Raw genomic sequence first — 24943 nt, forward strand, 5'->3', positions numbered from 1 at the left:
GGGTCAGATGCAGGAGAGCCGGGGTGAAGGGGGTGACTGGGGGAAAAATGCTCACATGGTCTGGGGAATGCCCATGTTGCATTGCTGGGAGGACTGGGAGGACCCACTGCTCGTGGGCACCAGTGTCTGCATTGGCTGGTTCAGGAGCATCCTAAAGGACATAATCATAGTTTTTAATCAGATGTATAGGAGTGTGAAAACATTGTATACTTCAATATACATCAACAGACCGGGCATCCGTCAGTGACGGACTGACAGACACGCCCACATCTGCCCACCTCCGATTAACCAAAGCAACCTTTATTGTTAAAAGAGCCATTTTAGGCAAAATAAGTAACAAAAATGTTGTCTGTAGCTGCAAAACATTTGAACATTGTGATGAAGGAAACGGTGTGTTGTTAGTGTCAGTCTAATATACTAAGGGCCCGAGAGTTAATTAGAGCTGCACCAGAACACAAAAATATGACAGCAGCATCCAATACATTCATTTTCTTCTACCTTCCGTCTTTCGTTTTTGGATTTATTTATTGTTTTGTGTATTTTTTTTCATACATTTTAGACTTTTCTGCCTTTCTGTCAAATTTCTGACATTTTTGGCAATTTTATGGACATATGGGTCATTTTTGCCTCTCTTTGTACTTTTTTTGGGACACTTTATAGCTATTTATTTATTTTACTTTTTTGCTGTCTTTTTTTGCTATCAATTGTCTGACAATTTTATGGACATTCTTTGGCAATTTTTGGGATTTCTTTTGTTTTGGGACATTTAATGGTTACCATACTTTTTGTACGGGTTTTCGTTACCCTAAATCAAATTTTCTGACATTTTTGACAATTTTGTGAAATTTTGTTTTTGGTCATTTTGTAGTTACTTATTTTTGTTTTCTTTTCTGCCTAATTTTCTAACTTTTTGGGGGCAATGCCAAAGACATTTTATGGTAATTTTCTGATTTGTAAAAATACTTTATCTAAAAATAAATATATAAAAAAATATATATATATATATACCGGTACATATACTCTTACCGTAGTTGTCCGTCTTGGCTAAAGTTGTTGTCAGTGTGTCTTTGGTTTGCGTCTTGTATAGGCCTCGTGTTGGTCTGAGAGAACATCATGGGGTTGCTATAGAAGGGCATGGTCAGACTCGTGTTGGTCTGCACGGGCAAACTGACCGACTGCACCTGGCTGCTCCGAGATATCCTCTGTGGGACCTTTTGAATGTTATCAGAGTAATAGAAAAATAAATCAACAGTATCAACCTTGCCTCTTTTGTGTTAGACATTTTATTGTTGTGCGTACCTGTGTCGAGGGGGAGCTGTTTTCTCTCAGAAGCGAGTGAGGGGACGATCCGTGGGCTCCGCAGGACGGTGGTTTCGGCCTGAGAGCTGTTTGATGAGCCCCTGATTGGCTCTGTGAGGTCGGCCTGCCTGGGCCCTGCTGCTGCGGCTGCTGGCCTATTTCGTTTTGGATAGGCTGTTGGAGCAACATCTACAACACACATTGAGAAAATGGCAGTCTTCACTCATAGAATACAATAGAAAAGTATTGGCTTGACATGAGTCATAAGGGAACTGAATCATTGTTACACAAATGTTACTGTATGTGGGTCATTAGGTCTGCGTGCCGCCTCTTGGTGGGGCCATTTCCCCTGTTACTGAGGGAGGTTAGCCAACAGAAGGCTTATTGCATGATGCGACTAATTAACCCAGATGACATGTGCACTCACCAGCCTCAGCATTAGGTGCACCTGCACAGTCGGACAAGATCCAATACAGGAGATCAACCGCCTTTGCAGAGATAATGCTTTGTTTTGATTCATGTGTATTTCTAATTTTATGCTTTTTGGTTACATAATTTTGTTTCTTGCTATCATCATACCAGTGCATCATACTTGTACCAGTGCAGTACAATCAGTGCAACAGGGATAGCATATTCCCATGATCGCCTGTTAATTTCAATGGAAACTTGATAAATGTTGCAGGCTTGTATGAGGATTTGGTTACCTGAAGATTAGCGAGGTGAAGCTTCTCCTTGATGTCATGCAGCTCCTGCTGCTGCGTCTTGATGTCGGCCTGCAGGATGCGTGTCCTTTCCTCCAGTTGCTCCTTCAGCTGGTTCATGACACCCAGCTGAGGCTGCTGCAGCTGAAACATGGACGGCTGCTGCTGTGTTTGTTGTGGCTGAAAACACAAAATTTAAGTAGGAAAGGAGGAATATCATGCAATGACATAGCCATGAAAATAGACTTTCCAACTCTAATGAGGCAAACTGCTGCACGTTCCAAAGCTGCAATTAAAGCAGACACCAATTTGAAAAATGCGCTAGCTGTCATCTGACTTTGTGCACGTAATCCTATAACCTGGAGGCAACGTACACCGTTGAGAGGAAGTTCTTTCACGCACACACACAGCAGCAAAAAGAGACCTAACAGCACTGCATGCAAACAAAAGAGAGGAAGACAAATGACAGGAAGGGAAGTCTAAACACTAACCATCGTTGTGTTCTTGCTGCATGGAGGAGAAAGGGGGAGGTTCATTTGCGGCACCAGGTCAAAGGAATTTTGTCTTTGGGTCGAATTCTACAAGGTGAAGATGATAGAAAGTTGAAAGTTTTATGAATTTGACCATTGAATTTGTCTTGTTTCTCACTGACTTTTTTTTTTTTTTTTTTTTTTAAATCTCCAAACACACATTTAGCCTTTGTATAAACTGACCTTTGAACGGCCAACTTGGAGTCTGGCAGGCGTCCTCTCGGTCCCAATAGAAGTTGACTGCCATGACTGCGTGCAGGTCTCTGTGTACGAATTTGCTGCTGCACAGAAGAAAAATCACACATGGAATTGTCACGAAATGTGGTCCTCCTCATAAATGCCGGAATTCTTACATTCCTAGAATGTGACTGGAATTAAAAGCCAGAAAGATATACCTTCATCTCAGTCATCATCTAATATGAGAGCAATATTTTTTTAATTATTATTTTTTTTAAAGTGGCCTTTACAAAGACAATGATGCTCAGGTTTTATTGACACCAATAGGTCTTAATTTGAATTGAGGGTGGGACATATTGACATGTCAATCTATGGCATTATCTCTAAAATATTTCTATTTGTTTTTAAATGCCCTCTTAAAACGAATTAAACTGGCACACCTACTTCGTTGTTAAACACTTAAATAAAAGAAGGTAAGCATGAAACAAAAAAAAGGCAGTTAAGACCCACTTTCAAAAGTTTTATCTTATTTTTGGTTGCACAAGTATTGTTTCATATTTTGTATGTACTATAGTTACAATATGTTGATCATTGCCGTGTTTGTTTTGCGATATATCGAAGGAAAAATATTGTGCCTAGTTTTGTTAAGAGTTTCATCAGTAGTAAAAAAAAATAAAATTGTGATAATTGACCTTCATGTATTGTTGACATTTTTCTTCCAGTATGTGGCTTGCTAATATTGCCATGATTGGCAAAACATATTGAGCTATACAAATACTGACTCATGGTAGGTAGTTTACTTCCTATACATCAATCATGTCATAATCCTGCCTGGTGTTAATAATGTCTTTTGCTTAATGGCAAAATATGGCAATATTGTATTACAAATAATTCATGATTCTCATCTGTAGTTTGTAGTGCATTTCATCATTCTTTTAAAGGGTGTTTTGGTTCCCCCATTTAGCTCCATAAATGGAGCAAAAACTGAGCACATTCTGTTTGTGAAGGCAAAACATTCGATATAGTGAGTGAGGGTCAATCCCATGTAAGGTTAGGTTTTATCTGTAAAATCAGTGTACAACAGTGCCTATTTTGTTGCCATTCACACAGACCGCGTCTCATTACATCTCCTTTCAGTCTCTACCAAATGTATTACACATCACATTTCAGCCAAGAAGAACATGAATTGGGTTTCCTTCAGAGTTTTGTAACAATACTGCTGAGTCACCGGGTCTTGGCTGACACCTCATTTTGCCTCGGATGCAAAACCCACAGACCGTGACGCAAGTTAGACAAGCAACACCAACTGGGTGAATTATTTACCGTACGATTAACATAAGTTGCTTTTTATGAGCGGCAAGTGCTACTGTGACTTGTTCACAAATACACAGAAGGGGGAACTGTTTAGTTTGTGTGCCTCTGATGGGTGGAGAAGCAGCTGAAGACTGAGCGAGCGGAGGCTAAAATAAACAAGGTTCGATAAAGTAAGCATTAGAGGCTATTTAATCATAAAAAACGCATATGAGTGGGGAATATACAACGGTGTAATTAACTGCAAGTTCCATAGAAGTTTTGCCTTGCAGATTACAGGACAGGGGTTCAGCAACCTTTACTGTCAAAAGAGCCATTTTATCAAATCAAATCAAACTATTTATATAGCACCTTTCATACATTCAAATGGAACTCAAAGTGCTGAACAATTAAAACATCCATAATACAATAAAAAGAAAAAGCATTTAAACATTTTAAGGTAATTTTCGGGATTTCTTCCCTTTTTGGGGCATTTTTGAATGTTTTCTTTTCTGCCTTTAAAAAAAAAAAATCAATTTTCTGCCTTTTCTTTATGGCAATTCCAAAGACATTTTGTGGTAATTTTAAGATTTTTAATAATAGCAAAAAAACAAAAACAAAACATTATTTTCTACTATTTTTTTTTTAAGAGATCCAAAGGCAGACAGGAGAGGGACAAAAGCATGTGGCTCCAGAGTCACACTTTTAAAAAGTGCAACATTTGGGTTTGGTTAACTGGACCATACTAGGCCGCTTCCTGGTTCATGGAGGATAGAGATTTAATGGTTAACATGCCTACCTCACAGTTCAGGTTCTAGATTTGAATATTTCAGAGTTTGCATGTTTTCTTCCGTTACTCCGGATTTTTCACACATCCCCAAAACATGCATTTTAGGACTAAATTGGTCACAGGTGTAAATCGGAATGTTTTTTTGTCTATATGTGTCCTATACTGTATGTAAATGGTTGTCTGTGGATGGATTATCTGGCTGTATGCCAGTTTTCTAAATTGCTGATACTGGTCATCAAATCCTGCAGCGGCTTATGTCGACCCATTGTTGAGTGAGTTGGCACTTTAGGGAGCAAAGGATGACTCACATGCGGAGTCTGACAGCGCCGTGTGGGAGGACTTCCGAGAGCTGTGGGAGGATACCGAACGTGCGCCGCTGTTTTTGTCCCGTGGCGGGTCCATCGTGGAGCACATGTCGAAGTACAGATCCTGGGCCTAAAACATACCAGACAGGGGGGTCAATTCGGATATTTTTTAGATGTCTGACGGAGACATTTCTAGACATCTACCTTCACAGAGGAGGGAGCTATCTCAGGAGGAGAAAGCTCCTCAAGGCCAAACGCTCGCCTCCTTTCAGCTCGTACTTCAGCGTAACTGAATCACAAGAATATTGCTATATTAGTCACAGTGCTCCTCCAGGATAATACGTGCCCCATAGGCATCTTTAATCCCAAGACAATAAAAGAGGGTACGCATCCTTCTTGTGGGCAAGCAACAACAAAATAAGCTCACCTGACAACAGTGTGAGTACACACGATGAACTCAGGTTTGGAGGTCCATTGGTGGTACGTAATGTAGTACTGCGTCCGCAACCAAATCCACTGCTGACCCTTTGTCAGAAAGCGATAATAGCAAGATTTACCCTTTCCACACTGCATTACTGGGGAGAGAAATGAACGCAATCAAGACATGTGGACAACAATTGTGAACATGCAGCATGTCCTACAGGACTGTCTCAGAAAATTTGAATATTGTGATAAAGTCCATTATTTTCTGTAATGCAATTAAAAAAGAAAAAATGCCATACATTCTGGATTCATTACAAATTAACTGAAATATTGCAAGCCTTTTATTATTGTAATATTGCTGATTATGGCTTACAGCTTAGGAAAACTCAAGTATCCTATCTCAAAATATTAGAATATTTCCTCAGACCAAGTAAAAAAAAATGCCATAATCAGCGATATTAAAACAATAAAAGTCTTGCAATATTTCAGTTGGTTTGTAATGAATCCAGAATGTATGGAATTTTTGCTTATTTAATTGCATTACAGAAAATAATGGACTTTATCACAATGTTCTAATTTTCTGAAACAGTCCTGTATACTTATTTTCACTTGTCTGTTTATCATTAGTGAAGTGCCAATTCTCTGTTGGCCAAAAAGTGATACGCTCCAGATCAGTTATTTTGGTACTTGAGACAGTAACAATACAAAATATTACTCAACTCTATTCTAAGATAAAAATGGAATAAGAGCAAATGTAGATTCGGCCTGCTCAAGGCTTTTATTGTGCAATGAATGCACCCAGTAAGACCTTTGTTGAAGAAAGAAACAGCAGCAGCAGACTGCTTTACTTACATTCCTTATGACATTCAGCTATAAGCTCCAAGTCATCCACATGATAGTAATCATAGCCAGATGTTCCAAGAACTTCAAAGGGTAAATATCCGATGATTGGAGAAGCTCTGTAACAAAAACGAGTGTGTAAAAACAATAACAGTGTTGGCTGCTGATGTTATTGGACTGACATTTACCTGTGATCTAAAAACAGAAACTTCCATTCGAGGCTATGCCTGGATGTGAATTCATCTCGAGGATCGTCCACATTACACAAATCCTATAAATAAATAAATAAATCACACATGAAGGGGGAAGTCACCTCAATGACTTCACAACAAGCAATGTTTACTCAAGCATGGCAGCAGGCCTGACGAAGACCTACTATGAAAAGCTATGAGGCATGAGCCCCACTCACAAGTGCTATCATGAACTCATCTGCTTTATTAATTAGTCATATCATTTCCTACCGGTTCGGATATAGGAAACAAAAGTCACAAAATTTGGTGGATGTTAAAGTAATTAGTCCATTAATCACTTGTAACTAGAAAAAGCAAAGTATCAATGTAAATGCAAGCTCTAGTACAACCATAAAATGTTAAATTAAAACCTCTTTGACTACATGTGAAATTTAATTACGATGGAAATATTGTGTCTTTATTGCAGCACGGGCATTGAGTCTCGAGGTGTGTTCAGAAATTCCTCAGGCAAAGTTAACATACATTTATTATACTGTGACGTCAATCAGCGCGGGTCTCATTTGTTAATGCTGACACAGATGAATGCACCACAACAACTTCAAGTCTCACCTTGAGAAACTGCGGCGTGACTAATCGTACAGTGGCAATGAGGCAGACCTGCTCCTCCAGCGATGTCTGCAGGCTTCTTGCTAACGTCAATTCATCCCCGTCACAAGAGGATGTAGGCACTACAAAAAATAACAGTCCGACTTTGGTCATGAAAAGTTACTGGATCCAGTGTGTCACTAAAAGGTTTCGCTCACCATTGTTATGAAACTTGAAATCTCCGACAAACTTGACATACTCGTACTCAGGTGGCTCTTTTGGATCAATGTTCCCTCTGGCAAGGTGACAGCAAAATTCCACATGTGCCTCACCTAAAGACAACATCTTAAATTTAATTCAGTGTTGACAGAATGGCTAGTCAAACCAAATCAGTATTATGTGTTTTTAGCGAAGAAATTGAGAAAGCTAGGCTACAATATTTGTGTAATATAAAAAGGGAAGTCAACACAAACATTTTCTTCACAATAACATATTCTATGCGCCCCGACTAGTCACAGTAGTCTGATTAATACTGCAAGTGTGGTTTATGGGTTAAGCATCAAAATCCACCCGTTTTTATCCATCACAGCGGGCAGCCATTTTGCCACCTCCTGTCGACTGAAAATGACATCACAGTTGCTCAGTAACGACCTATCACGGCTCACCTGTTATCTGACTCTGAGCCATGATTTGTTGTTACGGAGCACTGAGAAAATGTGATGTCATTTTTAATAGCAAATGACAAAATGGCTAACACGAGATGGATAAAAACAGGCGGATTTTACTGCTTAACTCATATTCTACATACACAATATTAATCAGAAGGCTGTGTTTAGATTAGCTGAGGCACAAATTTTTGGGTTGACTTCCGCTTTAAGTAACAATCATTGCTTAAAATCAGAGTGCTTCTATTTCTTAAATCCTGTGAGTGACTCATGTCCGACAACAGTACTTTGACCACATTTCCATAAACATTTACTGCACAACAGAAGTGTAGACAATGTTATGGTTAATAAAATAACCCAATGAACACGCATCAAATGATTTGTGTGGAAAGACCACAGCAATCTGGAGCACATTTTGATGTGCGTTGAGCCCCTGGCACGTGGTTCTGTAAACTGTTTTTAGGCTTCGCTAGTCACATCTCTGTTTCTGTGAAAAGCTCAATAGTAATGCAGGATTAAGGTCAGAGCCTTGAGCCCGGGATAGTTCATTGCTGGGGGATTACTGTGTTAACATAACAGTGATTAAAAGTCTAAACTATGATACTAAGCATGTGACTATTATTAGCTAAAGGGCTAATTATAGACACACAAATCAGCAATCCAATAAACTACCGGCCCAAATTCCACAACCTGCTTTTTCTCTCAATGAAATAGATCCTCCAGGCCTGACTGAATCGACTGTATTCATCTGTCATGTATTTTTAACTTGCGCTTCACCCGGTCAGCACACATATATCCTCCTGAACTGTGAGGGGGCAGACAAAGTGCAAAGAGGCGACTCACTGGTCAGGAAGTCAGCAGCAATGGGATCACTCATCAGCATATGGGATGATAGCAGCTTATATACCTCTCCGTGTTCCCGCTCCGGGAGGAAATTCAAGATATTTTGGTCCACCATATCTGACTGATGCGATAGGATGGATAAAGAATGGTTAGGCTTCCAAAAAAGAACGTATCAAGGTAAACATGAGGAAACAGTCATTGTATGGATAAATAGTTTCATGCGACAAAATAGTTCCAATGTTAAAGGGGAAGTCAACGCCCCCCAAAAATTATTGACAATAATGTTCTATGCAGCCCCACTTGTCGAAAAAGTGGAGTATGAGTTAAACAGCAAAATCCACCAATTTTTATCAATATCAGAAGGCTGCCATTTTGCCACTTGCTGTCGAGTGAAACTGACATCACAGTTGCTCAGGTAACAACCAATCAGCTCAGCTTCCGAAAACAGGTGAGCTGTGATTGGTCTTTGCCTGAGCGACTGTGATGTCTTCTTTAGTTGACAGCATGGGGCAAAATGGCCGCCCCGAGATGGATAAAAATGGCTAGATTTTGCAGCATAATTCATATTCAACAAATATATATTAATCAGAATGTCATGATTCTAGTGAGGTTACATATATTGCCAAGAAATGTTTAAGGTTGACCTCCCCTTTAAGCATTTAAATCGGTTTGCTACGAAGTGATGGACAAATATTGACAGCAACTAGAAGACTGTATCTCCCCTATGCTTTTTACACTCACCGGCAAATGTCCAATAAGTGAAGACACACTGTCCGACACGTATATGATGTTTCCATCTGTAGTTAACGCTATTAAGAAACCATCTAGAGCCTGTAAAAAAAAAGTGAAAAAAAAGAACAAGAGAGCAGTTGCACAGCGAGTTGGTGACTGATTTATTGTTAGTAGACGCATTGATAGAATCTGCACTCATGCTACTGCAGATGAAGTGCTGGCTAGCTGATCCTAAGACCTTGCCCAGTTTTCCATGTTGAAATCATCAGGAGGGAGAGGATATCAGTCTAGCGCATCTTGCTTGTTTACCTCGAGCATGAGCTGGGTGAACTCCTCGTTGCTGAGGAATGAAGGCTTCCAGTCTTGTCTCACGTCACACGTTTCATTCTGAGCGCTGATGTCTGGACAGCAAGTACAGTTTAAGAGATTTAATGAATGAGGTGTGTTCGTTGTCAACGGTAACAAAGGGAAAATAAACAAGGATTGTGTTTGTTGGTCCTACCTTTTTGTTTCTGTAAAAAGTCAATAGTTCTTTGTAGTATGGTGAGCTTGTCCATCTTGCGAGGATGACCTTGGCCCTGCAGCATGGTGCATAGCTCCTTGATGAGTACATTGAACTGGTCTCTTCTTTTCTTTTCTGATTTGTTTCGGGATGCCCTTTAGCAGTCAAGAAAAAGGTCAGTTAGTTTTCCAGAAGACACCTCGAGCACAGCAAAAATGATTTCCTTGAAACTTTGCAGAAGAGGAAGAATCCATTAGATGCTCCAACCCCAAATAAAACATAAATTGAAATAAAAGTAGAACTCGGATTCTTTTTGATGTTTCACAATGGCTATTGTGAATGCCCATGTATCTGTTCACAATGTGATTGATCTGCAAAAATATGACACTACTACTGTTTACTTTCAATTTTGTGTTGAACAAAGTTGTCTACTGTATGTATTGTCACAATGGAGTATTTATTTAATTATATGGTTGTTAGCACTGTTTACAAGTCAAAAGACTGCAAATGTTTTTTGAGCCAAAGCAAAATCTTTTAAAACTGACTAGTGAGTTTCCCTATTGATTTGAGCTGTTGTTGTTGCTAGGTTGTTTTCCAAGTGAGGTCAACGCCCTGCAAAGAGCCATTCTTATTAGAAGCACATTTTCAAAACTTCATTTTCTCTCAACAGAGTTAGAGGAGGCATTTTGGAGAAATTGCACCAAAATGATTTTTCGGATTTCCATAAGTCAAGTCATCAACACTTCAAAAGTCATAGAATCACAATGTCTGGAGTACCTTTTTGCCCTGTCTTTCTCATCTTCGTCCATCAAATCATCTGTGCAGCTCCTGGAACTAGAAAGAAATTGGTACAAATTGAAATATAGTTCATGATCCTCAAAGCCTCTAAATGTTATTTAAAAAAAGATTCTCTGTTCCCTGGCAACAGAACAGTTTATTTCAATTATGATGAGCCAGCCGCATCACTTTATTAAACTGCATGTTCATGTTTAAAATATAACATGACATGAGGTTCGTTTATAAAAGTCCACTGAGCCAAATATATTCATATGCTGCCTAGAAGTATTAGTTCACCTATAATACATATCGTATGTATACCGTTGTAGTGGTGTGACCGTGTAACTTTGTCAATGATGCTTAATTTAGTTTTGAATTAAATACAGCTCACACAGTCACTCAATATAGCTTTTGTCCTATCAGAGAACAAAGAGCATTACATCAGCAACTAATCTTTTCACAACCAATTATTGTTGTGAAAATACAGTATAGTATGTTTTCTGTTTAAAATAGTAGAATGGAGCTCAGGAACAGGAAATAGGTCCAGTATTCACCGTTCGTTTTTAAACTTACTCCCAGTCTCTGTGGCTGGAAGGACAAGGGCCTCCAAAGTCCGAAAGGTTGTCCATGCTCACGCTCTTTCCCATCCAGGCCCTTTCTCGAGTCTCATACGTGCTGACCTCATCTGAGCCCACCTTCGCACAAAACTAGCGCGCTCCGCCAGCCGAACAAAGGCCAAATCCTGTGAACACAGATAGTAAAAGATCCCATCATCCTGGAAATGACATATTTTCTATCAATTCTACCTTTCATTTTGGCCATTGAAAAAAAATCCCCGTAAACCTTGGATTATTATCTGTACTATAACAGGAACACACTATTTTCAGTTCCACAGTAAAATTGTTTTTGCACAAGAGGAGCTCCCCTGACCTAGAAAAAAATGTCTGAAGCAGACACTTCATATAACAACCTTGCAAAGAAAAAGCACTGAACAATCATTTTCCTCATATACTCTGACAATGAAATTCAATAGTATGAAATGGACGCCTCTGTAATAAACCCCTACTAAGAGCTAACATGACCCAACACCTATATGTTATGTGGTCTCTTAGCTCACCGATAGAGAAACTGGCTCAAAGCAATCACCACTTATTTGCACAGTGATGTACAAGTGTGGTCTCGAGGGAAAATGCTCGTAAATGGTTATTTCCATAATTATTTATCTAAACGAGACTCCCTGAGAGGAATACATTACTGGGAAATAAGGCAAAGTCGCAGTTTTCAGTGTTTAAAAAGTAATTGAAAGGAAATAGAATAGCACAGACACAATTAAATACCAGTGCAGTGTGTGTAATAATCAACTGTTTCAATCTCATCTAATGAAAAGGATTTGGACTTGAGTAATGAAGTGACATTTTCAGACATGTTGCAGAAATTGTTCCCGAATTTCTGTTTAAAAGAAAAACAACTAAAATAAAACAAAACAAAACACTAAAGTGCTCCTCTGCATTGAGTTTCTTGGGGAGAGCAAGACACTCATAAATTATACAATTTGCATCCATTTCCAGGCTTTTAGTTGGCTTCCCAAGTTCCTCTGCTAACAAACACTTTATCCTACTACAACAGAACCTCAAAATCGACCACAATCTACTTCGGTTAACTTCCAGTTGCTTCTAATTTCAAAACCAATGTTATTGAAATTAACGTATATGGAATCAGTCAATGTTTAAGTGACTATAGTAAATATTATATCATTAGTTTCAGCAAGAAATGTTCTATGTATTTGATCCTTTCAAACAATTTTACTGTTAGGGATATAACGATATCCAAACAGGACGATACGATATCACGATATGAAGGTCACGATAAATATTACAATATTGTAAAAAAAAAAAAAAAAGAGCTCATACTAAAAAAACACAATATTGTGCTTTTGTACATAACAGCAATGCATATAAACCACCTACAATCTCTAATAACAATATAGAGCCTACAATCTCTAATAACAATATAGAGGCACTTATTTGCTAATGCAAGCACACATTGATCGCTTCACAAGCAAATTAAGTTCCCCTTCATCTGACAATTAGCATAGATTTTAATCATAGAAGGCTAAAATATCCCTAATGAGAATTAAATTGCACTAATAAACTAGCCAGTAGAGGGTGCTAGAACTGCACAACTGGAAATCAACCTGACTTTTTTTAACAGATGTGTTCCTTTTAAGTATTGTGAACATGATGACGACGATATTGTGGCAGTTTTAATATCACGATATCACGATATTGCCCTTATCGTTACATCCCTATTTACTGAATTACGATCGTGTTTAGTGGTACATAGACTGACTAACTTTCTTAACTGTTTTTTTTTTTCCAACACTACTGATATGTCAGTCATCCAGTCCGTTCTTTGTGAAGTGTCTTTATGGTATAGTAAAGCACATCAGGACCACCACAGATAACATGGGGTAAAGTGAAGCCACGCATATCAACCTACATTCTTTTAACTGTATTGAGGTTAAAAACCACACCTTGCTAGGTTAAGTGCTAAAAGCACTCGCGCTAGAGAGCCGACATCGCAAAGTTCCAAGTTCAAGAGCAAACTGACAGATTTGAACTGCCTATGAGAAACTTCAATTGCTAGTTTGATTGTAACTGTGCACCGCTGGGTTTCGTTTTGACCTTTAATGGAGCAACAACACCTTCTGCTCAAGGGATGTTTCACACTTTAGTGTTTGTTGAGGGACATTATGCTATGCAACAACTTGCGCAAACTAATCAGACCCCAGGCATATGCTCAGTTATGTCAAAGAGTTGAACTGAACAAAATGTTCTCAAACAGACCCACAGCTGAGGTCAAGCACTTTAGTCAGCCGGCTGGTGAACAGCGCCTCTGCTGTTTCCAGTCAACTAATGCAGCCCAATCAAGAATCTATTCCACATAATCAACAATTAATTGGCTAATAATCACTTATTAAGCCCAGATCTGTCACTTAGTGTGTTGTTGTCTTTTCAAATATGTTTTAATAGATTAATAGTTGACGTTACAAGGGCACGGTCATGTTATCTGCCAAGGTGGTGTAAGATAACATGTAATTCTTCAGGTGGCAGACGGTGACAGTAGATAGTTCCCCATTGAACATCATCAGCGTTATCTTCCAATGAGTCTAAATTAAATTTCACTATACACCCGCACGGAATGTACATGAGCATACCGAGTTTTACATTGGGATCAGACAAACTTGATGACACGGAGATGTCAGTCAATAAGTTCACTCTATGCAGCAGAAAAGAATAACCCCAGCGTGTTTACCTTATAAGGATTAGAGCTGTTTCAACATGCTGTTTACAGATAAAATCATTCAACAACCCGGTTGAGGTTGTAGTACTGCTCAACCTTTGGAGCATAGCATCTGAATAAACCAACACAGTAAATTAAATCCAAACCACAGAGAATACATTTTAAAAAGGGTTGCAGGAGGTAGAAGATGAGAAAGGTGTAGGAGCTAGTATAGATGATGTCACGTCAGCAAAAACAAGTCACATGTATTGAAACCTCTTTTCTAGTATTTCAAGTAAGCGTCTGTCATAATTCAATCAGATCATCAAATGCGCCTCACTAGAGTGCCGCCATCTATCAAGGGTGAACAATCAGGATAGAACCAGCAAAATATTGTAAAACTTCACAACTCAGCTATTCACTAAAAAGTATATGAAATTAAAGAAGTCAAACAAAATCATATTTTGACAAGAATGTATGTCACCTCACTAGTCTAAACATGACATTCTGATTAATATTACATTTGTGGAATATGAGTTATGCAGCAAAATCCAGCCGTTTTTATCCAACTCAGGGGGCGGCCATTTTGCCACTTGCTGTCGACTGAAGATGACATCACAGTTACTCAGGGTTCACTTCATTTTTTGTAAAAAAAAAAAAAAAAAAAAAAATTGAACTTGTTTTGTTCGTTATCCGCACCAAAATGTAAGAGATTATTCTTTGTGCTGTGCCCAAGCTCTCAGAAGCATTTTGTGCAGAGCATGTACTGTTATGTAATATTGTGACTACATAACCTCCTTGGCACAGGAACTAATTGGCATACTAGTTAAATAAATGCCTTTGTGCCGGTGTCACTCAAAACACTTCACTATTATTGATCTCATGGAAACTATTTTTATACAACGCTTATATGAGTGCTCAGAAAGCCACGGCGCACGTATCCATAAATAAACATGTCTGTTAATAAGAATTCAAATGTGTAGTAACTTTCTGAACACCCTGTATTTCTGTACCTAATGAAGTGTCTGGTGAGTGTCTACCAAATGCTGAGTCTGCCTTGCTTCTTGCATCTGGTTCGTAGTAATCATGGATTAAGCTTGAGTAGGTCCAAAGAAAAAAACGTGATTGATTTTAGTTTGGATTCTAATACATCTCAGCAGAGTTTCTGGTCATAGACAATCTCTCGAATTCATAGGCAGTATGCCATGCTACATAGAAATAGATTGTGATTTTTACTCCGGATAATGCCACCTGAATGGAACAGGAAGTACTTGTATTAGGTTACGGTGGATGGCCAAATGTTGCACCCGGTGACCCCTGCGACTGCACAGCATGCACACAGTCCATAAGTGGCCCAGTTGAAGGGTGGAATCTTCTCTTGTCGAGCAACCCTTGTTAATCCCAGGCGGACGAATGAACAACAAGAACCGTTGGAAACAAAACTCAGTTACCTGGTTGGGTAACATCTGCCCAACCCAAGCAGTCAGACAAACTGTGTGGTTGTTTCTTTTTTTTTCCCCCACTGCCATCATCTTCTTGTTTTGTTTTTGTAGCATCATCGTGACTAATAGAACCACTGTGCTTTGCCATGCATGTAATCAGGTGGAAACCGAACGGCGGGGGTGGAGTGGATTATGTCAATCTTAAAATCCAGAAAATGTCTGCTTAATACACACTTACTGGGCCACAATATTAGGAACACTTTTGCCAAAGTATATATTTTACATGAGAAAATTCTCATGCCACCACACACACAAAAAACAAAACAAAAAAACACAAATTCACTTACTCGCTGTGACATCAGGGCCTGTTTAATTGAACGCAAAGCTATCATTCTGTATGAATGGCAACAGGTGGATACACGGTTAATCACATAGCTTCTGTATTCTATCTGAAAAGCATCTATTTTTTTTTGCCAGGCATAGGAAAATGAACAAAGATATTTTTTTGTATAAATGATAAATTTTTTTGACACATTAAATGTAATTGGATAATTTCCCACGGTATAGTGGTTGGGAATTACTGATCTAATGAGCGGTGGAAGGTATTTAACAATGTTAATTACTACAGTTGTAGTTATGTTGTAAAGCTGTATTTTGAAGAAAACATCCACCCATTTTCTATTGTGCTTGTCCTCATTAGGGTATTAGGTGAGCTGGATCCTCCCCCAGCTGACTTTGGGTGAGAGGCGGGATACACCCTGGACTGATTTCCAGTTAATCACAAACATTCACACTCGCATTCAAACCTACGGCTACTTTAGAGCGTTTAGTTAACCTAACACGCATGTTTTTGGAATTCGAGAAGAAGCCGGAGTACGCAGTGAAAATACACCCATAGCAGTCAAGATTTGAATCCACACAGCACAGCTATGCTACTTGACAAAACAGTAATACTCAAATTCACAGCATAATATAACAACAGCTAGACTAAAATCATGATGACGTCTCAATTTACTCTCAATTTACTCACAAATGTACTTGGTGGAATCTGGGACTGTTTACATGAATTTAATTGAATGAAAAGGCAATAGGTAGAGAGATAGAGACACATACAGCTTATGAATGATACATTATTTGTAGTAAATAAATCATTTACGGACCAATTAAGGGATTTTTTTTTTTTTTTTCATGGCAAACTGGATTCTTTTTCACAACACTCTAACGTGCCACAGCCAATTTAGTTTCACTAGAAAATTATTATTTGTTTATTTACAGGACCATACAAATCATGCGTGATTCTTCATCTCTTTATGCCAGCAATGTATAGTGCACGCGGAGCAATCTAATGCTCTTTCACTACAACTAAGATCATTATTTCAGTGGAGCATTGTACTTTTTGTGACATTTTTGTGAAATTTCTTTCATTAGTTTATGTTAATTTTTTTCTCAAACATAGCCTCTATCTTTAAATAGCAAAATCAGAGAAACTGATTACTTTGCAGTGGGCAATTACTTGTTTTCAGAACTCATGTGCATTGGCTCACTCAGGTTGTGGAAGGTGTGGAGAGGGGCATAATCTACACGCTTTAATAAACATATGGCAATGTCAATCATAACTGAGCGCATATCTAATGAGGTGCCCGATGTGTGTACAAACTCCAGCACACGCCGGGTGTCTCCTGTAATAAACGATTAACTCAAAGTCTTGAATAGGATTTTTTTGCGCATGACCGCCTCCACTTCAATTTGACAGGTTGCGCTGAACTTTCCCACTTAAACCCTGAATGGAAAAAATCCACATACCTTGCAAAGAAAGGGCGTCCGACAGAAAATAAACATCCACGTCTATAAAAACAGGACCAATGTGCTCATGGTGTGTTTATCCCCCGCAAACTAATAGGCGACTCTCTCTCCACGAGAAGCTGGCACCGAACGCGTTAAATTGCATAACAAGTTAATAAGGTGCATTTATTGGAAAAGGCCGGTTGATGAGCGCGGTTTGGCAGGTTCCGGCTAGGCTAGTTTCTCCTCCGCCACGCCGAGAAAGAAAGGGAATAAAAATAAATCCACTTTCAAGTGCGTTTGGTCCACCATCCGCTCGGCGGGGCTTGTAAATAAGAGCGAGTCGCTGCGAGGGAGAAAGTAGGTCAGCTGGTAGCTCCGATAGTCGACAACAGCAAGAAGCTGGAGGCACCGGGAAGGAGGGGACGGCTTGTAATCTTTAACACGTGCTTTGATGCACAATGTCATTTGTGTACAGTGAGGATTTGGGCAGTGTAAAATAAGAGGGGGGAGAGGGGGAGGGGGCTGTGGGAGAGCACAAGTCATCGCAGTTGTCACAGCTGATCCAAAAGTCACACGCTGACAGAAACGGCAAGACAGCCGATTAGCCCGTCTGACCCTGACTTTACACTATAAACCTTTTATTTTCATCTTAGAAGAAAGAGGGAGGGGACGGGGAGTTTAACTGTGTGATTTGCAAGAAGACAACACTTAAATCCCCAGAGCATAACAAGAGGCTCAACTTGTGCTCGTTCCTATGCTGAATTTGACAACTTCCTGGTTGCCTTTCATCCCAAATGTGGGTCAACAGTATGCATGACTAATTGCACGAGCTCATGGTGGACGAGTCTCTGAATGTTTTTGTTGCCTCAGCTCAATAATACCTTGCAAAACCTCAGATGCACTGTTGGTGGGAAAAATCACACACAGGATGTGTTTTGTAGTGATGAAAACATTTAGATCTCGTAGTTATTGTGTCTCTTGTGTTCTCTTTTTCCAACATGATCAAAACCATAATCCCTGAATCTAAATTTAATCATGTACAAAGCTCCCTCCATGATACATCATGAGGTGGTAACTGTAGTTTTGTACATAGCCTACAAAAAAATACAAATATTTCAAAAACAAAACTACTTCATGCTCTAAACACACAGTTTGTAAACAAACAGCATCTCAGCTTCTGGCTAGCGGCGCTCCAAGCGGCATTAACACAGTCTCCCAGGATCTCTTCAGATGGAACCAAACCATTATTAATGTATTATGGCAGATAATAATTCAGACTGTTCAAACTGTCAGAATCCTTTATTTCATAAAAATAAGTTAAACTATTGAAGTTTCACTTTCCTAAAAGAGTATTCAATCTGTTGAAGTTTCATTTTAAATGCCCTTAGATCTGTCGCTGTTTACAAAAAAAAAAAAAATCATGTTTATGGGCTTTAAAAATGAACATGTAGCCCTCACAATGTGGTTCTTTGTCATTAAACCTTTCAAGTACACAATTGTACTTGTACAGTACTTGACCTTAAGAACAAGTGTCACTGCTTACATTCAAATCTGACTTAATCCAGCACTTTTTTTTTTCTTTTTTTTTTCAATTATAGAAACCATCAGTGATACTATACCTCACAATTTCTAGCTTTTCTGGAACAGTCCACTTTGAAAATGACTTTGTAAGTATGTCAATGATCAATTTATTCTCCTCTAGCAGTGACTGTTGGTATAAAAGAGAAATAAATGTACAGTAATACTGTGTGATGACCTCTACAGACATGTTTTGCTTGTACCTTAATATTTTTTGTTCTGACCAACCTATCACAAATTGGAAAAATGCAGATATTTTTGTGAGGCCAATCTTCTAATATGGTTCAAATTACATCTGCCAACATTACTGATTCCAAAATCCCAGGGTAGATTAGATTGACGTGGCAGCATATAGACGCTCAAATCTGATTGGGCAAAAAAAAAAAATATACATATATACATATACATACATACCTTAAGCAATAAATTAACCTGAAATTTAGCTGTAAATCCAATTAGAGTAAAGAACATAATTTTCAAAAAAGAAGTGAAGGAAGCCGGATGGCTAATACAACATCAGTAAAGGATTTATAATAATAATAATAATAATAATAATAATAATAATAATAATAATAATAATAATAATGTGCTCACAGATAGTGTTATAATAACCCAACCACCTGTTGCTAGGATATCACAGTCTGGACCAAAAGGGCAGGCTAACATTGCTTGATCAGCAGGGGGTTACGTTCAAAAATAGTCTTGAGTCTTTATCCAAAAAAGACTGTTACCACTGTGTCTAAGTGTCAAGACACAGTCTAACCAGAGCACAATTTGAGAGAGCTCCTCCTTGTCTGATATGCACACAGCAAGACAATTAAAATAATGCTATTCAAAAAGAGAAATAAATGCAAAAATAGTATTCAACATTATTGTTGCTTGGGTAACGTCGATAGAGATCAGGTCAGGCTGAGGTGAACGCAGTCTTGGGGTCAAAGTGCTTTGTCATTTCTTCTATCCATTTATCTGTTTTCCATTCTATGACATGTGTTCTCATTGGGTAGCAGATGGTCTGAAGCTTATTCCAGCTGACTTTGAGCGGGAACGTGAAGGGTACACCCCTGAACCGGGCGCCGGCAAATCACAGAGCACATATAAACAACCAACCAATCACACTAACGTTTATAAATGGACAGTTTAGAGTTTTCAATTAGTGCAAAGAACCACACAGGAGGGCCAAAACTACCAGTAGACCCAGGACTTCTCGACTGTGAGGCAAACATGCTAACCACTAGGTCACTCTGCTTCCGTCTTGTCCCATTAACTCATTTGCTCCCAAAAACGTATAAATATGTTCCACTTCAAACATTGCTATGCTCCCAAAGACGTATTTACATGTTTTTTGTTTTTACGCTATAGGATACAGAAGGCTTTGGTGCAGCCTCTGAACTGAAGAGAATCTGCAAGAAGCAATGGTAGTTATTACAAAAATGGCCAGCAGGTGGCAGCAGAGTATAAGAAATCAACCAGAACAAGTTGGGAAACAAACTGTTTCCCTCACCGTTTAAAACAGATTTGTGAATAATGATGAAACTGAATGATGGATGGAAACTTAGCTATATTCTAATGCTAATTGTTACAAAACGTAAACGGGTAGAAATATACTTTTTTTTCCTGATGAAAGAAGAGACTCTAATCTTCCTTTTGGTAGGTTCCATGGTTTTGTAGCAATAGAACACAATATTCTGTGGGCCGTGCAAAATCAGTCAAATTCCAGTAAAGGGGTTTCTTCAGTGAAAATGGCTGAGAGTGAATGAGTTAAGGCAATTGTCTCTCCATTCTCTCGAATAGATTGGATGATCTTGTGACAAACATCGGATGTCATGTGAGTTCAATGCTCCAACAAACAAACACATGAGAACATGCTGTTATGACAAGATCATCTAATGCATCAGAAAACCAGTACGTGTTCCCAATTAGGCAAATGACACTGTTGGGAGTGGTGAATTATCATTTACATCACTGCAATGACTGTTGGGAAATAATGCACTTCTTTCTAACATATGAACTAGAAAATTAGCAGTACTGTAATTAAAGGCGGAAACATCATGTGTGAGGTAATCAAACATGACATTAAAAGGGGATCCACAAAAGCAGCGACTTGTCTTCAGTGTTGCCAATTTAAAAACACTGTCATTGTATTCAGTGTATTCAGTTCTACAACCATTCTGGCAATTATCTTTAAAAAAAAAAATAAAAAATAGCACCAAGGTGTACCTCTAGGTGGCTCCAATAAGGTAACAAACCAAATACCTCTCTGGTGGGAATCCCAAAGTCTGATAATTTAATCCGTTTTGATTGTCCTATAAGGCTTAATCCAGGTTCCGCTGCCAACTGGATTTATGACCACGTTGCAAATGATCTCAGCCGATTTTCTTCTTAATAAGGGAGCAGTGGTGTTACTCTGACCGCTTTCCTGGTGTATGAATAACCAAGTGACATAAATAACTCGAATGGCACTCACCCAAGGCCAAGCTGTTGATAAAAGTGAAAGAAATTGTTTTTCCATCTGTTACAGAACGCTATTTCCTGGTTCATGGAGGATGTTTTCTCATTACACGTTTTGATTATAGGAGGTTCCCGTCAGATCATTGTGACTCAAACCTGTATAAAGATTCGTACTAAAAAAATAGCTCACAGTGTGCTCAAGGCTAAAACAAGTGAATGGTATGGCAGTCTATAAACACAGTATTCAGATTAGTATTGCAATTGTGGAATATAATATAACCTGCAAAATCCATTTTGCATGTGGCAAAATGGAAACATTTTGCCACATGCTGTTGACTTAAAATGGCCGTGATTGGCCGTTACCTGATCCCTGAGCAGCAATGATATCATTTTCAGTCGAAAGCAAGTGGCAAAATGGCCGCCCACTTAGATGGATTAAAAATTGGTGAATTTTGCTGCTTAATTCATATTCCACAAACACAATATTAATCCGAATACCATGTTTAGACTAGTGGGGCTCCATAGAACATATTATTGTGACAATTTTTTTGTCTTTACTTCTGCTTTAAATTTAGTTAAAAAAAAAAAAAAAAGTGTTTATACCCCACTGTGAAAACAAGTGCACCGCTAGTTTTAATACATGAACGGCAGGTGGATGCTCAACACGAAGATCGCAGTGGTGTTTTGGCCTGTAACTATGGTAACCATACATAGTCTAAACGCAGGCCTGTCAGACCACAAAGCTGACAGGGCAGTACATCAGGCTGCAGTTTGCTTGCACACAGCAGCAATCCATCAAAAACAATAATTAATAAACCGAATACAAAACAACTAGATGATAAATTACTGTAAGCATAAACTGAATACTATAACTCGAAATAATATCAATTATTTGGACAGCTTTCGGACTTAATAAAAATAGCTGAGTTAGGATGAATCAATAATCTACCAGTGTTTATGATTTAATATTTTTTCAATCCGTGAGAGGTCTGCAAGAGCACTTCCGAAGCAGACACGTACAAATTTTATATTGTGTTTAAAGGTCATTGGTCAATCTTTAGGACAGGATGCAGGCAGACCTCACCCTGTTAGTAATTAGGTTTATAATAGTTAGAACACTCGTTATTATGATACACATTCTTCATCCATAAATGTTGCATTATCATATTATATATAATTCACTGGAATGTGCAATTTTGAGCACATCCTGACAGAATTGTTGTGCTGTGCTGGCGAAAGATGAGGAAGATGAAAAGCTATCTGCCTGGTTTTGTACATTTATATCGTGCACCTTTGTGATATGTGATACATAATGTAGTGGTATATGCAGGTGCATCTCAATAGATTAGAATAGTTATAGTATAATAGCAAGAGTATACTTAAATTCAGACATATGGACAATTTAGAGTCTTCAACACCTTGTCCACAGTGCTGCCTCAAGATTTGCAGTCATTTAATTCACATTGCCAACTATTACAATTGTTATTACTTTTTGCGTTCATGAGGGCACTTCATAATTAATCGGGCGCATGGACATTTATCAAATTCCATCACTTTCCTCTTTTAAATGCCATCTGCTCACTCAAAAACAATTTGTGTCATTATGACATATTTGCAGTTATGGCTCCCCATGAATCTTCACTCAAGTAATCAATAGTGGCGTGTAACTCATCGCCATTCGAAATGATATACTGTGTAGTGAAATGACGCGTAATGGCAAACTCAAGATGGAAGTACTATGTCAAACTATGTCACGTCTGTTGTCCACAAAGAGGACAGTGAAGGCATTGCAAAGAAAAAGATAAACGAGTAAGTACATTTTTGTTGACAACGTAATTCAGTGATCAGGTATGTCCAAGCTACGGACTGGAAGCCATTTTTAGCGACGATAACATCAGACATGGCCCATAAAACACTCCTACCAATAATAATAAAAGTAATCATTGGTTTTAAATAGACCTTTTCTAGCTTTCCAAAGACACAAAGAAACTATTTACAAGAAAAGTTGTAATAACATTTCTTTTTATAAAGTGACTAAAGGCACTTCAGTTTTAGAAGCAAAAAATGGTTTGCTTTACTTTCAGCTCAGTGTCAAGGTCCAATTTGTAAGCTTATCATATTGATGATCCTCAACTACACGTTGCTTTAAAAATTACCAGCTTCCTCTTGATTGCTTCTTTTGGTTCTAAATGGGCAGATGGGATGTGGCTGCAGCTCACTGCAGGGTTGGATCTTTTCTAATGGTACAGAGGGCTGCAGATCACCCCAAAATTCTATTTGCCACCTTTAACAGGAAAGCTGTGATGCAGCAGTTTCTTAGTTTTTTTTTCTCCTCTTACTTAAAATATATTACCTTAATATCAGCTTGCTGTGCAATATATCCTCTGCATACAGGTACTTCTGTATGCAGAGAATATATTGCACGTTCGTGGTCAACATATCTGATAGAAATTGGCAGCCACACTTTGGTCCACTTTTTTTTTCTTTCTGGCATTATGGTATAGATAGCTAGTATGAATGTGCTGTACAACCTCCTCTTCAATTACATGAAATTCAGTCTGGTGTGGGTAGAGTTTCAGCCCACGTTTGTCTCGCCGCTTCTAATTACATTTTCAATCACCTGTCACTGTAATTATTTTGTAGTTTGTAACCACGATGAGTAGGAATTTCCGCCTGGGGGTGAGGAATCTAACTGAGATATGTGTGTTAGTGTTATCTGTGAACAAATAAGCAGCTGCTACAACGTAAGTGGGAAAGTTAAATTATGGCTTGTGCTGAACTTTTACTCATTGCGATTCACAATTTCAAACCATCACAGTACAGATGTCAAACTCAAGATCCACCCTTCCCCGTCACTTTGTGTGGACATTAAGCTTGCCAGTTGCCACTTCTGTTTAAAACTTACCCATCATAATAATCAAATACAGGTGCTGCTACTATGTAATATGGTTTGGCTAGCTAGCTGGCTATCTATCTGTCTGGCTAGTTAGCTAACAGTCTGTCTGCCTGTCTGTCTGTCTGTCTGTCTGTCTATCCATCTATCTATCTATCTATCTCTGGCTATATAAAGAAAGATGACTTGACCAGCTATCAATCTATTTGTCATCTATCCATTTTTCTTCATGTTTCACGTCCAAAGTATGTGATTCGCCGCCAAATAAGGTTTATATAATAGCTTTAAAACATATCTAGGAAGTGAATGAACAGTATAGGATGTTCACGAAGCAAAATGATGCTGTGCCAGCAGCCAACAAGTGTGAGACATCTAAGATTCATTAAGATCTCCCACTTTTTCCTGCATTATTCACCATCCGCCTACGTGGGGATTAGCTCTGCTCTTTTATGTAGGTCATGCTATTGCTATTAGATAATAAGATGACATTTCCTGCTCTGAGGAAGACCTGACTACATAATAAAAGCTGTTGTGTTCTTTACATCCTGTTCCTTCTTTCCGATTGCTGGGCTTTAGAGAGAGGAAAAACTGAATGGTTTCAATCATCACTGAGACGTGAGGCCACGCAGATTGTATGTGACGCCGGTATTGATGATGTCATCGTGACCCTCTGTTGGAGCGCTGACTGTCGTTAATTAAGACTCGGGAAGTGCTGTTCCCTCTGTGTTGCCATGGCAACGGTGTGTGGTGTCTACTTCCTCCAACCGAAGCAACTACATCCAACAAGCCACTAGGCTCTATGTGCGCCAAACAAATACATTCAGACATTCCTTATTTGACGGAGAGGTTCCGAAATCATTTAGAT

The 24943-nt window shown here is 38.7% G+C and overlaps 1 protein-coding gene across 2 annotated transcripts in view; it reads right to left on the reverse strand.

Moving 5' to 3' along the window:
* The window catches only part of npas2 (neuronal PAS domain protein 2), a 39220-nt gene that overhangs the window by 4604 nt on the left and 9673 nt on the right, over positions 1 to 24943 (reverse strand). Inside the window, exons 2-20 of one of the 2 annotated variants that reach the window (XM_077504793.1) lie at positions 11224 to 11392; positions 10651 to 10707; positions 9874 to 10028; positions 9681 to 9772; positions 9381 to 9470; positions 8640 to 8760; positions 7350 to 7463; positions 7156 to 7274; positions 6544 to 6626; positions 6368 to 6474; positions 5520 to 5667; positions 5297 to 5381; positions 5096 to 5222; positions 2714 to 2811; positions 2492 to 2578; positions 2004 to 2180; positions 1300 to 1488; positions 1027 to 1211; positions 56 to 151 (exon numbers count right to left, since the gene is read on the reverse strand). In XM_077504793.1, the coding sequence (XP_077360919.1) occupies positions 56 to 151; positions 1027 to 1211; positions 1300 to 1488; positions 2004 to 2180; positions 2492 to 2578; positions 2714 to 2811; positions 5096 to 5222; positions 5297 to 5381; positions 5520 to 5667; positions 6368 to 6474; positions 6544 to 6626; positions 7156 to 7274; positions 7350 to 7463; positions 8640 to 8760; positions 9381 to 9470; positions 9681 to 9772; positions 9874 to 10028; positions 10651 to 10707; positions 11224 to 11297 (2204 nt within the window). In that variant the 5' untranslated portion in view covers positions 11298 to 11392. The remainder of the gene's footprint in view (positions 1 to 55; positions 152 to 1026; positions 1212 to 1299; positions 1489 to 2003; positions 2181 to 2491; positions 2579 to 2713; positions 2812 to 5095; positions 5223 to 5296; positions 5382 to 5519; positions 5668 to 6367; positions 6475 to 6543; positions 6627 to 7155; positions 7275 to 7349; positions 7464 to 8639; positions 8761 to 9380; positions 9471 to 9680; positions 9773 to 9873; positions 10029 to 10650; positions 10708 to 11223; positions 11393 to 24943) is intronic. The other variant, XM_077504794.1, reaches the window with a different exon arrangement.

This window comes from Festucalex cinctus, chromosome 18, assembly GCF_051991245.1.
Source record: "Festucalex cinctus isolate MCC-2025b chromosome 18, RoL_Fcin_1.0, whole genome shotgun sequence".
NCBI classification, from domain to species: Eukaryota; Metazoa; Chordata; class Actinopteri; order Syngnathiformes; family Syngnathidae; genus Festucalex; species Festucalex cinctus.